The following is a 16,537-nucleotide window of genomic DNA, read 5'->3' as shown; positions in this document are numbered from 1 at the left end:
TCACAGCGCAGCGCTAAACCGCTACACTACCCCCCCCCCCCGTTCTCTCCCCCCCCCATTCTACCCCCCCCCCCCCGTTCTCCCCCCCCCGTTCTTCCCCCCCCCCGTTCTCCCCTCCACTCTCCCCTCCACTCTCCCCCCTGCTCTCCCCCCCATATTCTGCCCCCCCCCCCCCCCGTTCTCCCCCCCCCCCCCCGTTCTTCCCCCCCCGTTCTCCCCCCCCCCCCGTTCTCCCCCCCCCCCGTTTTCCCTCCCTCCATTCTCCCCTGCCAACCTCCCCCCCTGCCCTCCCCCCGCCCTCTCCCCCCCCCTCTCTCACCCCCCCTCTCTCACCACCCCTCCATTCTCCCCCCTCTCTCACCCCCCCCGCTCTCCCCCCTCACCCTCCCTCACCCCCCTCCCTCTCCACCCGCCACTCTCTCCCCCCTCCCCCCTCACCTTGTTGAAGTCCGCGAGCTTCCAGAAGAGGATGAGCAGCTCCTGGTGGTAGCTGATTCGCTTGCACGAGTTGGGGAGGTACGTCTGCAGCAGCGGGTTGTTCAGCAGGAGGCTGATGCCCTTGAGCACGAACTGGAAATCCTGGGCGGCGCGAGGGGCGCAGGGGAGGGGCGGGGGGGAGGGGCGGGGGGAGGGGCGGGGGGAGGGGCGGGGGGAGGGGCGCAGGGGAGGGGCGGGGGGAGGTGGGCGGGGGGGAGAGCGGAGGTTGTGAGGCAGGGGAACGTTGGGACGACGTGGGATTCGGAGGTATCGCACACGCTCGGGGTTCTGTTTTAAGTCTTCGTCCGGGCCGGGGGTCTGGAAACCTGGAGCCGATTCGTGATGTAATGTACAGGGACTCCTCGACCTACGAACATTTGACTTACGAACTTTCAGAGATACGAACAAGCCCGTCCGTACGTCCAGTCGCCTGTTCGGACCGCGAGTCGTAAGTCGGCCTGTTGAAGGCTACGCGGGGGACCTTTGTCCGCGTTCGAGCGAGCGTCTCTCCCTGCTCACCTCCTCGCGGTGGATGCGGGAGAGGTAGTTCACAAAGAGGTTGTCCGGTCCGGCGGCCTGCGGGATGGAGAAGAGGTCGTTTAACGCGGGGGAGTCACGTACACCACGCCACGCCACGCCACACTATGCCACACCGCCTACGAAACACCACAACAAGCCACACACACCACACCACCCCACGCCACACACACCACACCACACACACCACGCCACACACACCACACCACACACACCACGCCACACACACCACACCACACACACCACGCCACACACCACACCACGCCACACACACCACGCCACACACACCACGCCACACACACCACGCCACACACACCACACCACCCCACGCCACACACACCACACCACACACACCATGCCACACACACCACACCACGCCACACACACCACGCCACACACAACACACCACGCAACACTATGCCACACCGCCCACGAAACACCACAACAAGCCACACACACCACACCACCCCACGCTACACCACACCACGCCACACCACACCACGCCACGCCACACACACCACACACACCACGCCACACCACACCACACACACCACACCACGCCACACCACACACACCACACCACACCACACACACACCACACCACGCCACACACACCACGCCACACCACACACACCACGCCACACCACACCACACACACCACACCACACCACGCCACACCACACACACCACACCACACCACACACACCACGCCACACCACACACACCACACACCACACCACACCACACACACCACACCACGCCACACCACACACACCACGCCACACCACACACACCACACCACACACCACACCACGCCACACCACACACACCACACCACACACACCACACCACGCCACACCACACACACCACACCACGCCACACACACCACGCCACACCACACCACGCTACACCACACACGCCACACACACCACACACACCACACACACACACCCCACACACACCACGCCACACCACACCACACACACCACACCACACCACACACACCCCACCACGCCACGCACGCCACACACACGACACACCACCCCACGCCACACACACCACACCACACCCCACCACGCCACACACACCACATCACAACACGCCACGAATGCCACGCCACATCACGGCGAACCTCTGGGTCGTCAGCACCGGCGCCGCCCGGTCCCCCGCCCCCTCCGCCGGCGGCCCCCCCTCCGCCGGTGGCGGCGGCGGCGGCCCCGGCCGTGGCGGCGTCGCAGTCGAGGGTCACGACGAGCACCTGGCAGGCGACCTCCACGAGCGGCTCGCGCGAGTCCGAGAAGAGGAGGTGGTTGTAGGGGAGGCCGTAGCCCACCGGGTCGTAGGCGCACACCACGTTGAGCAGCGACGTGAACAGCGGGAGAGCGTGCCTGCCAACACCACCACCGCCACGGCCACGGAGAAAGAGTCACCATGGAGATGGTACGGAGACGACACGGAAAGAGTCACCATGGAGATGATACGGCGACGACACGGAAAGAGTCACCATGGAGACGGAACGGAGACGACACGGAAAGAGTCACCATGGAGATGATACGGAGACGACACGGAAAGAGTCACCATGGGGATGAAACGGAGACGACACGAAAAGAGTCACCATGGAGATGATACGGAGACGACACGGAAAGAGTCACCATGGAGATGATATGGAAAGAGTCACCATGGAGATGACATGGAGATGAAACAGAAAGAGTCACCATGGAGATGAAACAGAAAGAGTCACCATGGAGATGAAACGGAGACGATACGGAAAGAGTCACCATGGAGATGACACGGAGACGCACAGAGAGAGAGAGCGTTGTGACGAGTGCTGGTGGTGGTGGTGGCCCTCAAAGTGCACCTGGCCTGGCACAAGCGCCGTGGTGACGTCACCGCCACTTAGTGGCGAATGGCGGCTGTTGTTGTTGTTGTTGGTGGTGGTCGCGTGGAGCGGTGGTGCAGTGGTTGACACACTCCGAGTCCGGTTCTCGCTCACAACCACCAACACCGGTGATGGTTATCTAAACCAGTCCTGGGCCTCCCCTAGGATGACTCAGCCACAAACGAGTACCTGGGTGGGTCGGCGAGTACCCGGGAAGGTACGTAGGTGAGTACCTGAGTAGGTAGGTAGGCAAGCACCTGGGTAGGTATGTGAGTACCTGGGTAGGCGAGTATCTGGGTAGGTCGGAAGGTGAGTACCTGGGTAGATAGGTAACTACCTGGTTAGGCAAGTACCCGGATAGGTATGTAAGTACCTGGGTAGGTATGTGAGTACCTGGGTAGGCGAGTATCTGGGTAGGTCGGAAAGTGAGTACCTGGGTAGATAGGTAACTACCTGGTTAGGCAAGTACCTGGGTAGGTATGTGAGTACCTGGGTAGGTGGGTGGGTATGTGAGTACCTGGGTAGGTAAATATGTGAGTACCTGGGTAGGTATGTGAGTACCTGGGTGGGTAGTTATGCGAGTACCTGGGTAGGTATGCGAGTACCTGGGTAGGTGGGTGGGTATGTGAGTACCTGGGTGGGTAGGTATGCAAGTACCTGGGTAGGCAGGTAGGTATGTGAGTTCCTGGGTAGGTATGCGAGTACCTGGGTAGGTATGTAAGTACCTGGGAAGGTAAATATGTGAGTACCTGTTTTCAGCGGAGCAGAAGAAGGAGACCCAGGGGTTGGTGGGGGAGCCCTCGCTGGGGGGGGGCTGGTAGATCGCCTCCGAGAAGCAGGTGAGCAGCAGCTTGAGCAGCTCCGTCCTGCGGGCACCGCCAACACCACCATCACCACCATCACCACCATCACCACCACCGCCACCACCACCACTATCACCGTCACCATCACCACCACCACCATCACCACCACCACCGCCACCGCCATCACCACCACCATCACCGCCACCACCACCACCATCACCGCCACCGCCATCACCACCACCATCACCACCACCACCACCACCACCGCCACCACCACCACCATCACCGTCACCATCACCACCACCACCACCATCACCGTCACCATCACCACCATCACCACCACCATCACTACCACCGCCACCACCACCACCACCACCATCACCGTCACCATCACCACCACCACCGCCACCACCACCATCTCCACCACCGCCACCACCACCGCCACCACCATCACCACCAATACCACCGCCATCACCACCATCGCCGTCACCTCCATCATCACTGCTATCACCACCACCGTCACCATCAGTACCGTCACCATCAGTACCGTCACCATCAGTACCGTCACCACCACCACCACCGCCACTGTCACCACCACCGTCAACACCACCGTCAACACCACAGTCAACAACACCACCACATCATCATCATCTCCATCGTCACCACCACCGTCACCACCACCACCGCCATCACCACAACCACAGTCACCACCGTCACCACTATCACCACCACCACCACTATAATCATCACCACCACCACGGACGTCACCACCACCGCGGCCGGCATGGTGCCGGGGCGAGCGGCGTCACCTGTTAGCGTCGTGCTGGGCGCTGGCGGGCGGCGACACCGCGAAGCCCACCCCCGCCTCCCAGATGAACTCACAGCTGTCGATGCCCTGCCCCTCGTCCGCACACTCCTGCAGGGGAGGGGAGGGAGGGAGGGAGGGAGGGAGGGACGGAGGGAGGGGAGGGAGGGAGGGAGGGGAGGGAGGGACGGAGGGAGGGGAGGGAGGGAGGGGAGGGGAGGGGAGGGAGGGGAGGGGAGGGAGGGGAGGGAGGGAGGGGAGGGAGGGACGAAGGGAGGGACGGGGAGGGGAGGGAGGGAGGGAGGGAGGGAGGGGAGGGAGGGACGGAGGGAGGGGAGGGAGGGGAGGGAGGGAGGGGAGGGAGGGACGGAGGGAGGGGAGGGGAGGGAGGGGAGGGGAGGGGAGGGAGGGGAGGGAGGGACGAAGGGAGGGACGGGGAGGGGAGGGAGGGAGGGAGGGAGGGAGGGAGGGAGGGGAGGGAGGGACGGAGGGAGGGGAGGGGAGGGAGGGGAGGGGAGGGGAGGGAGGGGAGGGGAGGGAGGGGAGGGAGGGACGAAGGGAGGGAGGAGAGGGGAGGGGAGGGAGGGAGGGAGGCAGGGGAGGGAGGGAGGTATGTAAAGTGAGAGGCACGGTGCCAGCGCCACCGCGTGCAGAGCCAGCCCCACACGGCCACAGAGACGAGTTCACGGAGTTCCATGAACTCCGTCCTGCGGTCACCGCGTCTTTGCCGAGCACCGGGGATTGTTGTCGGTTGTGGCGGACGGTACGTCCAGCCGCCCCCCCCCCCCCACCCCCCCCACCCCCACCGTCACCACCGGATGTCGCGTGGTTAGCGGCGATGATTGTGGATTTCGATTTAAAGCTTTCGTGACTGCAGGGATTCATCTTCTTGGTTCTAATAATACAATTATATAATAAAATGTTTTGTTTTTATTATTTTATTATTTCCCTTCTACGTGACTTTACCGAAAGAACCAAGAAGATGATTGTGGAGTTAATCGGCGGCGATGATCGATCGCGGCGATTAACGGTAGAGGTGGTAAGTGCAGGTCAAGAATGAAGCGGCGAGTGTAGCGTAGCGGTGGTGGCGGCGGCGGCGGTGCGGGCGGTGCGTGTCGCCTCACCGGGCCGGCCTTGCGGTTGGCGTGCACGGTGAAGTCCGGGCAGAAGAGGAGGTCTGAGATGGCGAGCAGCAGCGAGCGGGCGAGTGGGCAGGCGTCCACCTCGTCCTCCTCCTCACCCTCGCTCTGCCACAACGACAACACCACGGCGGGTCAGGGTGCACGCAATCGCAGCAGCAAACGATGAAACGCAATTTTTTTTATACTCGTTGGTTCTTTCGGTAAAGTCACGTAGGTAGAAATGAAATAAAATAAAGATCACGACGTTTCGATAGCTACACAAGCCGTCGTCTTCAGGTGACAATCGCGACAGCCGCGATGTCTGCTGCCTTGTGAAGAGAAGCTGTTACCAGCAAGAGTTTATAGAAGTACTTGAGAACAAAGGCAGCCAAAGGAGTGTCAATGGGGTGTTATAGTGTCAAGGTAATAAATAGCGTGGCATGTTAAAGGAAATGAACTTAGATTGACATTCTAGATTTGAAGCTTTCGTGACTGCAAGGATTCATGCTCTTAGTTCTTTCGGTAAAGTCACGTAGGTAAAAAATTAAATTAAAATTAATAAAAATAAAATAATAAAAATCACGACGTTTCGGAGGCAACACAAGTCTCCGTCATCCGGTGGGACCATCACAGCTAGTTTTGCTGTATCAAGTGAGGCCTCACTTGATACATTTGATACAGCAAATCTGCCTGTGACGGTCCCACCTGATGACGGAGACTTGTGTTGCCTCCGAAACGTCATGATTTTTATTATTTTATTTTTATTAATTTTAATTTAATTTTTTACCAACGTGACTTAAATTGACATGCCCACCCGCCCGCCCGCCCGCCCGCCCGCCCGCTCACCCCGGCTCGGCCAGCCCCAGACACGCTGGACCAGAAGAAACCCCTCCAGTCGGGGTCTTCGAAGATGTAGGGCAGCGTGCGCGTGAGCAGCCGCGTGCAGTTCAGCACCACCAGGCGCTCCTTCTCCGAGGGGCAGCCGTTTTGAGCTCCCTGCACCAACTTCTCCACCGCCTGGGCACGGCGGGGGGGGGGGGGGGTAACGGGGGGTAACGTGGGGTAACGGTGGGTAACGGGGGGTGGGAGGGGGGAGGGGCGAGGTGGTGGGGACAGAGACACTTTGCCGTCGTGCCGCTTAACGAAAACCTCGCTCGCGTCATCCTCGCCCGGAATCCCCAGCCGCCCCCCCTCGCTCCCCCCCCTCGCTCCCCCCCCACCGCACCTCTTCCCCCCACATCTTCCCCCCACCATGACGCAGACTCCGACCATCCGAGCAGCGGCGGCTTCTGGCTCAGCCATCGAACGAGGACGCTCACCGCATCATCGCGCAGCGCTTTCGGGCGCGCTTCTGCGGCCGTCTGGAACGCTCTTGTCTTCCTTCCGATGTTAGGAAGCCGCTGGGAGGTGCGCAACTTTTAAATCATCGCCGAGATTGACGAACTCATTTCTCTAGAAGTGCTCGGCGTCGCGGTGTTTAGTTTGTTGTCCTTCCCTGCGCACTGTGACGCGAAGCTCGCGACCGCGTGACGCAAAACCACAATAACGCAACCACAGTACAGTGGGGATGGCGGGGGTGACGACGATAATGCCGCTGCTGATGACGATGACGACGATACCGGCGCTGCTGCTGCTGCTGTCGATCCTGCTGATGCTGCTGATGCTGCTGATGCTGGCGATTACGACGATGTAAACGCCCGATCCACAAATACAAAGGAGAAGTCGCGGCGATACACTGCGGTGCTCCCGACGTGGTTACCTGGCTTCACCAGCCGAATGTGGAATTGTAGCTGTTGCCCTGCATCTACATCAGCCGTAGGAAATAAGATTACGACGACGACGACGACGACGAAGATTATGACGACGATGACAACGACGATGATAACAGCGATGATGACAATGATGACGAAGATGATGATGACGAAGATGATGATGAAGATGATGACGACGACGATGACAATGATGACGAAGATGACGACGACAACAATGACGACGATGACGATGAAGATTATGACGACGATAACGAAAATGATAACAACGATGACGATGACGACGACGACGAGAATCAGACCTTGTAGCAGAGCGTGGCGAGGTTGGAGGGTGACTCCTCGCGCACAGCGCGGATCTCGGCTCCCGGCACCAGCGTGAAGACGTCCTGCACCGACGTCGCCGTCTCTGCCCAGAACTGGTCCCAGAACGCGTCGTCCGTTGCCTCCACAGGCTGGTGGGGGGGGAGGGGGCGAGGGGGGGGGCGCGGGGGGGGGGCGCGGGGGGGGGCGAGGGGGGAGCGGAGGGCGAGCGGGGGGGGGGGGGCGGTTGAGTAAACTAAACTAAAAACTATTTTTATTTAACAGGTAAGGCCCGCTGAGACCCGTAGACTCGCACAGAGACCTGTAGACTCACACAGAGACCCATAGACTCACACAGAGACCCAAGACTCACACAGAGACCCATAGACTCGCACAGAGACCCATAGACTTGCACAGAGACCCATAGACTCGCATAGAGACCCATAGACTCACACAGAGACCCATAGACTCACACAGACCCCATAGACTCACACAGAGACCCATAGACTCGCACAGAGACCCACAGACTCACACAGAGACCCATAGACTCACACAGAGACCCATAGACTCACACAGACCCCATAGACTCACACAGAGACCCATAGACTCACACAGACCCCATAGACTCACACAGAGACCCATAGACTCACACAGAGACCCATAGACTCACACAGACCCCATAGACTCACACAGACCCCATAGACTCGCACAGAGACCCACAGACACACACCACCGGGACCCCTCCGGAGCCGTGCCGGCTTGGCTAAGAGGGGCAGCACGCAATGGTGGCGTGGGTACCTCTATCGGGGAGTTTTAACAGGGAAAGCTCCGACTCCCCCCCCCACACCCCCCGGGTTTTTACAGAGCGGGGGGCGCGCTCCCCCTCCCCTCCCCACCCCTCCACTCCTTCGAAGCCCAGTTCCCGCAGCCATCAGCGTCAGCGGCGTTGGTGACGCCGTGGCTCTGCCGGACAGGGGAGCGGGAGGATTCCATCGACGTCGGGCAGGGCAGCAGCTTTAATGTGAACACTTGCCAGGGGCGATCGGTCACGTTTCACTCAAATACTTCACGTAGCGCGGCGGCGTCGGCGGCTACGGCGGAGACACTCACCGCTTAGTACGGTAAGGGGGGGGGGACAGGGTTTCCGCACCGTCTGCACTCTGTCCGGCTGCTGCTGCTGATGATAATGATGATCTTATTAAGGATTCGAAGATATCAGGAGGAGACCAGGTGGCTCATGGGTCAGAGACGCAGAGGCAGCACCGCTGGGGTCCTGGGGTCCCAGGCGCAGCAAGTTGATGGTCTCAGCCCGGTCACCAGTGACTCGCACAGAGAGCCATAGACTCACACAGAGAGCCATAGACTCGCACAGAGAGCCATAGACTCACACAGAGAGCCATAGACTCGCACAGAGAGCCATAGACTCGCACAGAGAGCCATAGCCTCACACAGAGACCCACAGACTCACACGTCATTAACCAGGTTCTTATTTCACCAGGTCAGGCCCACTGATCTACATAGCTCTTTTGTGACCAGGCCACAAATGATAGCCCAACGAAGTGGCTCATCACGTGGAAATTTATTGTAGCAGCTAAATACTCTACAACGCGGAAGGGATAAACCAGAGGGCCTGGAGAAAAATCTACGCGACCACGGGGAGAGAGAGACACACGCAAACTCCAAATATACAGCAGCAGGCGTCAGGGTCGGGATGGAACCCACGACGTCCTGTATACCAGGCGAGGTAGTTAACATCTCACCACGGAGAGAGAAACACGCAAACTCCAAATATACAGCAGGCGTCAGAGTCGGGATGGAACCCACGACGTCCTGTATACCAGGCGAGGTAGTTAACATCTCACCACGGAGAGAGACACACGCAAACTCCAAATATACAGCAGCAGGCGTCAGGGTCGGGATGGAACCCACGACGTCCTGTATACCAGGCGAGGTAGTTAACATCTCACCACGGAGAGAGACACACGCAAACTCCAAATATACAGCAGCAGGCGTCAGGGTCGGGATGGAACCCACGACGTCCTGTATACCAGGCGAGGTAGTTAACATCTCACCACGGAGAGAGAAACACGCAAACTCCAAATATACACCAGGCGTCAGAGTCGGGATGGAACCCACGACGTCCTGTATACCAGGCGAGGTAGTTAACATCTCACCACGGAGAGAGACACACGCAAACTCCAAATATACAGCAGCAGGCGTCAGGGTCGGGATGGAACCCACGACGTCCTGTATACCAGGCGAGGTAGTTAACATCTCACCACGGAGAGAGACACACGCAAACTCCAAATATACAGCAGCAGGCGTCAGGGTCGGGATGGAACCCACGACGTCCTGTATACCAGGCGAGGTAGTTAACATCTCACCACGGAGAGAGACACACGCAAACTCCAAATATACAGCAGCAGGCGTCAGGGTCGGGATGGAACCCACGACGTCCTGTATACCAGGCGAGGTAGTTAACATCTCACCACGGAGAGAGACACACGCAAACTCCAAATATACAGCAGCAGGCGTCAGGGTCGGGATGGAACCCACGACGTCCTGTATACCAGGCGAGGTAGTTAACATCTCACCACGGAGAGAGAAACACGCAAACTCCAAATATACACCAGGCGTCAGAGTCGGGATGGAACCCACGACGTCCTGTATACCAGGCGAGGTAGTTAACATCTCACCACGGAGAGAGACACACGTAAACTCCAAATATACAGCAGCAGGCGTCAGGGTCGGGATGGAACCCACGACGTCCTGTATACCAGGCGAGGTAGTTAACATCTCACCACGGAGAGAGACACACACACGCAAACTCCAAATATACAGCAGCAGGCGTCAGGGTCGGGATGGAACCCACGACGTCCTGTATACCAGGCGAGGTAGTTAACATCTCACCACGGAGAGACACGCAAACTCCAAATATACAGCAGCAGGCGTCAGGGTCGGGATGGAACCCACGACGTCCTGTATACCAGGCGAGGTAGTTAACATCTCTGACAACCCATTGAGTGCCGTGCCGGCCTTCATAGGTGCTGCTCGCTAACAGCACTTGCCCCAACAGTCTGTTAAGGCTACACGGCGGACCTTTGTATGTGTGTACTTCTTGCGCACCGTACGTAGGTTAGCGACAACCACAACGTGGGACTTTGAAGATGATAGCTTCCCAAAACTAATCAGTTGCAGCAACTGGAAATTACAGCAACAATCATCAGCACGTAAAGACAAAGTTCGCCCGTATAGCCTTTAGGGGCAAGTGCTGTTAGCGAGCACGGATAAAGCCGGCACGGCACACGAGGGGGTGGGTGGCCACCACCATTTCCGGCCGCCTTTGTCTCACCTAGTGATGTTTACACACCGCACCAGGTACTCATTTGAGGCTGAGTCGACCTAGGAGAGGTTCAGATAATCGTCACTGGTGTTGGCCGTGAGCGGGAATCGAACCCGGGTCGCCAGATTCATAGCGCAGTGCGCTAAACGCTACACTACCGCTCCCTACCACACAGATACACACACACGTACACACACGGACACACACACGCACGGACACACACGTACAAAGACACGTACACACACGTACACACACATGCACGGACACACACACGCACGTAGACACGCACGTACACACACACACACGGACACACGTACGCGCAAACGTGCACACGTACACACACACACACACACGTACACACACACACACGTACACACACACACACACACGTACACACACACACGTGCACGTGTTGGCTAGTGCTGACGTCAGAGCCACTCCCTCGGGCCCCACACATCCACGTGGCCGATTGCCACATCGAGTGGCAGCCACGGAGGCTCTCAACCACCAACGCGTTCACCATCATCATCATCACCATCATCACCATCATCATCACCACCATCATCACCACCATCATCATCACCATCATCATCACCACCATCATCATCATCACCATCATCACCATCATCATCACCATCATCACCATCATTATCACCATCATTATCATCACCATCATTACCTTTATCATCATCACCATCATCACCATCATCACCATCATTATCACCACCATCATCATCAACAGCCATGATCGATCCACTGCTGGCTGAAGCCCTCCTCTTTAAAACTACCCCCCATTCCCCATCCAGACTGTTGTGGCAAGTGCTGTTAGCGAGCACCTATTAAGGTGCTGGCACGTACGGCGCGAAAGAAGTTCAACATACACACGTGCAGATGGGTGGGTCAGTAACACGCCCGGCCGCCTTTGTCTCCCCACTGTTGACGTTTTCGCTTCGTGCCCTGCAGCCTCACTGTGCACCTAGCCTGGCACGAGCCTCCTCCTTCTCCACAGAGGTTTGTGTCTTATGCCAAAGACAAAGACCTCCCGTGTAGACTTGCTAGACTGCTGGGGCAAGTGCTTTCACGCTTTTCGCGACCAATATCCCATCCATAATACAGGTTGCTTTGTAAATCTATAAATGTTGTGTCGTTCAACCCGCCACCACCCGACACAACCAACTCGTAAGGGTTTGTCTCGTCAACAGAACGTGGCCACATCGTTATTGGTGCAGCAACGCCGCTTGTGTGTTGGAGAGAAAATCCACAACAACATCCACAACATTTACAGTCTGAGAACTCAGATCGCGATGTGCTGTAACGAATTGTCCACGTTCTGTTTTCGTGACAACCCCTTACCGTGTTGGGTGGTGGTGGGTTTAACGACACAACATTTATAGATTTACACGATCTGACCCAGAACAAGAAGCTATGAGCACGGCACACGAGGGGGTGGGTGGCCAGCACCACGCCCGGCCGCCTTTGTCTCCCCAGTGGCGATGTTTACACACCGCACCAGGTACTCATTTGAGGCCGAGTCGACCTAGGGGAGGCCCAGGACCGGTTCAGATAATCGTCACTGGTGGTGTTGGTCGTGAGCGGGAATCGAACTCGGGTCGCCGGGTTCGTAGCGCAGCGGAGCGATAATCACTACACCACCGCTCCCCACACACACACAAAGATAAACAACACACACACACTGACACACACAGACACACACAGATATACACTGACACACACTGACACAGACAGACACTGACACACACGCTGACACACACAGACACACTGACACACACACACAGACGTACACGTAGTACAGTCCATACTACACACACACACAACAGACACGCACACAGACTCACACACTGACACACACACACTGACACACACAGTCACACAGACACACACACACAGACACACACACTGACACAGACACACACTGACACACACACAGACGTACACGTAGGTACAGTCCATACTACACACAGACACAGACACACACACTGACACACACACACATACGTACACGTAGGTACAGTCCATACTACACACACACTGCCGAGGCAGCAAGTGCTGCTGTTCGCGAGCGCCAATCAAAGGCGCACACAACACGCAGAGCCACACACCACCACCACCAACAACCACAACCACCACCACCAACCACCACCATCCACAACACACGTCGCTTGTGCCAGGCTAGGTGCACGCACGCGAGACCGACCATGTACATTCAACACAACGCACCTGCGTCTTAGTCGTCAGCTGTATCACGGCTTTGCGGAAATTCAACTTGGTGTCCGTGTTGCCCATGCCTGCTGCTGTTGTTTATTGCTGTTGTTGTTGTTTATTGTTGTTGTTGTTGTTGTTGGTGGTGGTGGTGGCGGCGGCGACTCCTTGCAGCATTCGCAGAGACAAAACGGCCTCGCGGTGACGTCACGCCACTTCCGGGTGAGTGATGACGTCAATCTGGAGGCATGGCCTCCCATCTCGTGCATTTAAACAATTCATTGTTTTTTCATTATTTTTCATTATTATTAATTTTTCATTCTTATTTTTTCTCGTTCTTGTTTGTTCATTCTTATTTTTTCCCCATTATTATTTTTCATTCTTATTTTTTCATGCTTATTTTTATACGTTGCGACTGGCAAAAAGGTAGCCCATGATAGCTGCTCACATCAGCTATAAATGCCCTCTGATAGGTGGTAGCATTGTTTTTGTGCTGTTCGCCTTTTGGCGTTGTTCTCTGGTCTGACACACAGACGAGGCAATGAAGAAGGCTGCTGTCTCTGGTCCAGGCCAATCAGTTTCAAAGACAACGCATCAAATATGATCAGATCCACGTGTTTATTTTCACGTCCACCACAAAAAAACTGTGCATGGTTAATGCAGACAGAAAATATTAAAGCTATTCTATTTCTTAATTCATCCACTCACTCTTTCACGCGTTGTTCACACATTGATGAGTAACATTAGTCACGCATGTATACGCACCACCCATTCATTCATACACGCGTGATCACGAATCGATCAATGGCATCAATTCATGCCTCACTCATTCACTCACACACAAGTTAATCAATGCCATTATTCACTTCTACGTCCCAGCCATTAATTCACTTATTTACATGTTCACGAATTGATCAATAAGATTATTCATTCATGTCATATAAAGTTATTCACTCACTCACACACGTGTTCACGAATTGATCAATAAAATCATTCACTCACTTTCGATTTAAAGCTTTCGTGACTGCAGGGATTCATCTTCTTGGTTCTTTCGGTAAAGTCACGTAGAAGGGAAATAATAAAACGTCGTGAGAATTATTTTATTATGTTTTATTTTTATTATTTTATTATTTCCCTTCTACGTGACTTTACCGAAAGAACCAAGAAGATGAATTCACTCACTCTTTCACGCGTGTTCACGAACTGATGGGTATCATTCTTCATGCATATGACCCGCCCATTCATTCACTCACTCACTCAGACGTGGTCAAGAATTGAGCGATAATATCATTCATTCATAGGGCGCCAAGTTGACGAGTTGTTAACTACCTCGCCTGGTATGCAGGAGGGCTATGGGTTCGATTTCCGACCCTGGCGCCTGCTGCTGCTGCTGTATATTTGGAGTTTGCGTGCTCTCTCTCTCCTGTGGATTTTTCTCCGGGTCCTCCGGTTTTGTTTCCCTCCACATTTAGAATCAACGTCACGGGCTGAGAGTATTTGGCTGTTGTATATTTCCACGTGATATCAGGCGCTTTGTCGAGCTAGCATTTGTGATAACCAGGTCGCTTCTGAGAAAGAACTACATCGCTCAGTGAGGCCTGACCTGATAAAATAAAACACATTGTCCTGCTGCGGAGGGAGCTGGTAGGAACGTTGAGTTGCTCGGTCAATGGCCTGCAGGGTCATCGGCGGCGTTGTGTTTCCGCAAATATGCCCGACTGTGAGGGCGGGCACAAGCCGGCGTGAGTAGGTTAAACGTTGAGTTTTATAAGGGCACCACGGGGTGACCAGCCCCTCTCCACCCAGCCCCACCAACCCCACCCAGCCCCTCCCCACCCAGCCCCTCTCCACCCCATCCCCTCTCCACCCAGCCCCACCCTCCCCTCTCCACCCAACCTCACCCCTCCCATTTTTTGATGCACGACGGACGGACACAATAATCCCCTGTGGGCTGGTGTAACCAAGAGGTTCCTACCAGCAAAAAATAGCAGTTTAGTTTTTGCCCGGCTGTGGTTGCTGAGCGAGTGGTTGACATCTGGAGGCTTGTGTTCAGCTGTGCACGTTAAGCACGTTCACGTTCCACTTCTGGACCGATGGAGCTTCTGAATAGGGTCGGATCTCAAGTGCTTTGTGGTCGTGGAGACCGATTAGATCAGCGGGTGGGTCATAAGGAAGGGAGCGGAGTATAAAGATGAGCAGATTAGCGCGATGTAATCAGGAGGTAAGAGTGTGGTCGGTTTAAGGTTCTATTATGGGACCTTTTTGGCAGTATCAAAGTATGAAAAAATAATAATAGATTTTACCCTTTCTTTTTCCGAGATTGAGGTTCTATGTACATGACGGTAGTTCCTGTTCCATACACATTTCGAATCGACGCCACGGGTTTAGAGTATTTGTCTGCTTTTGATTTGAAGCTTTCGTGACTGCAGGGATCCATACTCTTTGGTTCTTTCGGTAAAGTCACGTGGGTAGAAAATGTATTTTATTTTATACAAACGTGACTTTATTTTAGTATTTATCTGCTGATCTAAATATCCACACGATGATGAGAAACCACTTCGTTCGGGCTATCATTTGTGATAGCCAAGTAGCTTCTGGGAAAAATAAGTTGATAGCTCAGTGGGCTTTACCTAAAATAAAAATAATAGTTGCAGTCATACAAATCATAACAAAAAGTTTGGGAATTTAATTGCGGTGGGGAGTGAATTATTACAAGCTTGGTTGGGTTGTCCAGATATAATTAAATTATAACATTATCGAGTTTATCTTCTTGGTTCTTTCGGTAAAGTCACGTAGAAGGGAAATAATAAAAATATAACATAATAAAATATTTGTGAGAATTATTTTATTATTTCCCTTCTACGTGACTTTACCGAAAGAACCAAGAAGATGAATCCCTGCAGTCACGAAAGCTTTAAATCGAAACATTGTCGAGTTTATGCTTTGATACTTTCTATGATTTTCTTTGTTTTTCGTTTCAAATTCAAGAAGCGACGATGATTGCGACGCGTCGCTACTTTACGGAACGATTATTGGTGCCTCTTAATGAGCGCAATATATTTCGTAGTATCGGCACACCTCGGCCACCACAATTCTTAGTTAAGTTGTACCATCAGCAAATGGGGGATGTCTAGTCGATCTGAGGGGCACTTAAAGGTGAACCGTTAGCGAACGTCACGGAACCAGCGAACGCCACCGAACCAGCGAACGCCACCGAACCAGCGAACTCCACCGAATCAGCGAACTCCACCGAACCAGCGAACTCCACCGAACCAGCTAACT

At 55.1% G+C, this 16,537-nt stretch overlaps 1 protein-coding gene across 1 annotated transcript in view; it reads right to left on the bottom strand.

Moving 5' to 3' along the window:
* The window catches only part of LOC133358663 (protein HID1-like), a 28,496-nt gene extending 15,055 nt beyond the window's left edge, over window positions 1-13,441 (bottom strand). Inside the window, 9 exon segments of the mRNA XM_061577071.1 lie at window positions 439-579; window positions 997-1,053; window positions 2,148-2,403; window positions 3,644-3,760; window positions 4,507-4,613; window positions 5,627-5,749; window positions 6,470-6,640; window positions 7,695-7,844; window positions 13,274-13,441. Coding sequence (XP_061433055.1) covers window positions 439-579; window positions 997-1,053; window positions 2,148-2,403; window positions 3,644-3,760; window positions 4,507-4,613; window positions 5,627-5,749; window positions 6,470-6,640; window positions 7,695-7,844; window positions 13,274-13,339 — 1,188 coding nt within the window. The 5' untranslated portion in view covers window positions 13,340-13,441.
* Between the last annotated feature and the right edge of the window lie 3,096 nt (window positions 13,442-16,537).

The sequence above is a fragment of the Lethenteron reissneri genome, chromosome 63, assembly GCF_015708825.2.
Source record: "Lethenteron reissneri isolate LAM-NWPU_2019-01 chromosome 63, ASM1570882v1, whole genome shotgun sequence".
NCBI classification, from domain to species: Eukaryota; Metazoa; Chordata; class Hyperoartia; order Petromyzontiformes; family Petromyzontidae; genus Lethenteron; species Lethenteron reissneri.
This window is presented reverse-complemented; position numbering and strand designations above follow the sequence as displayed.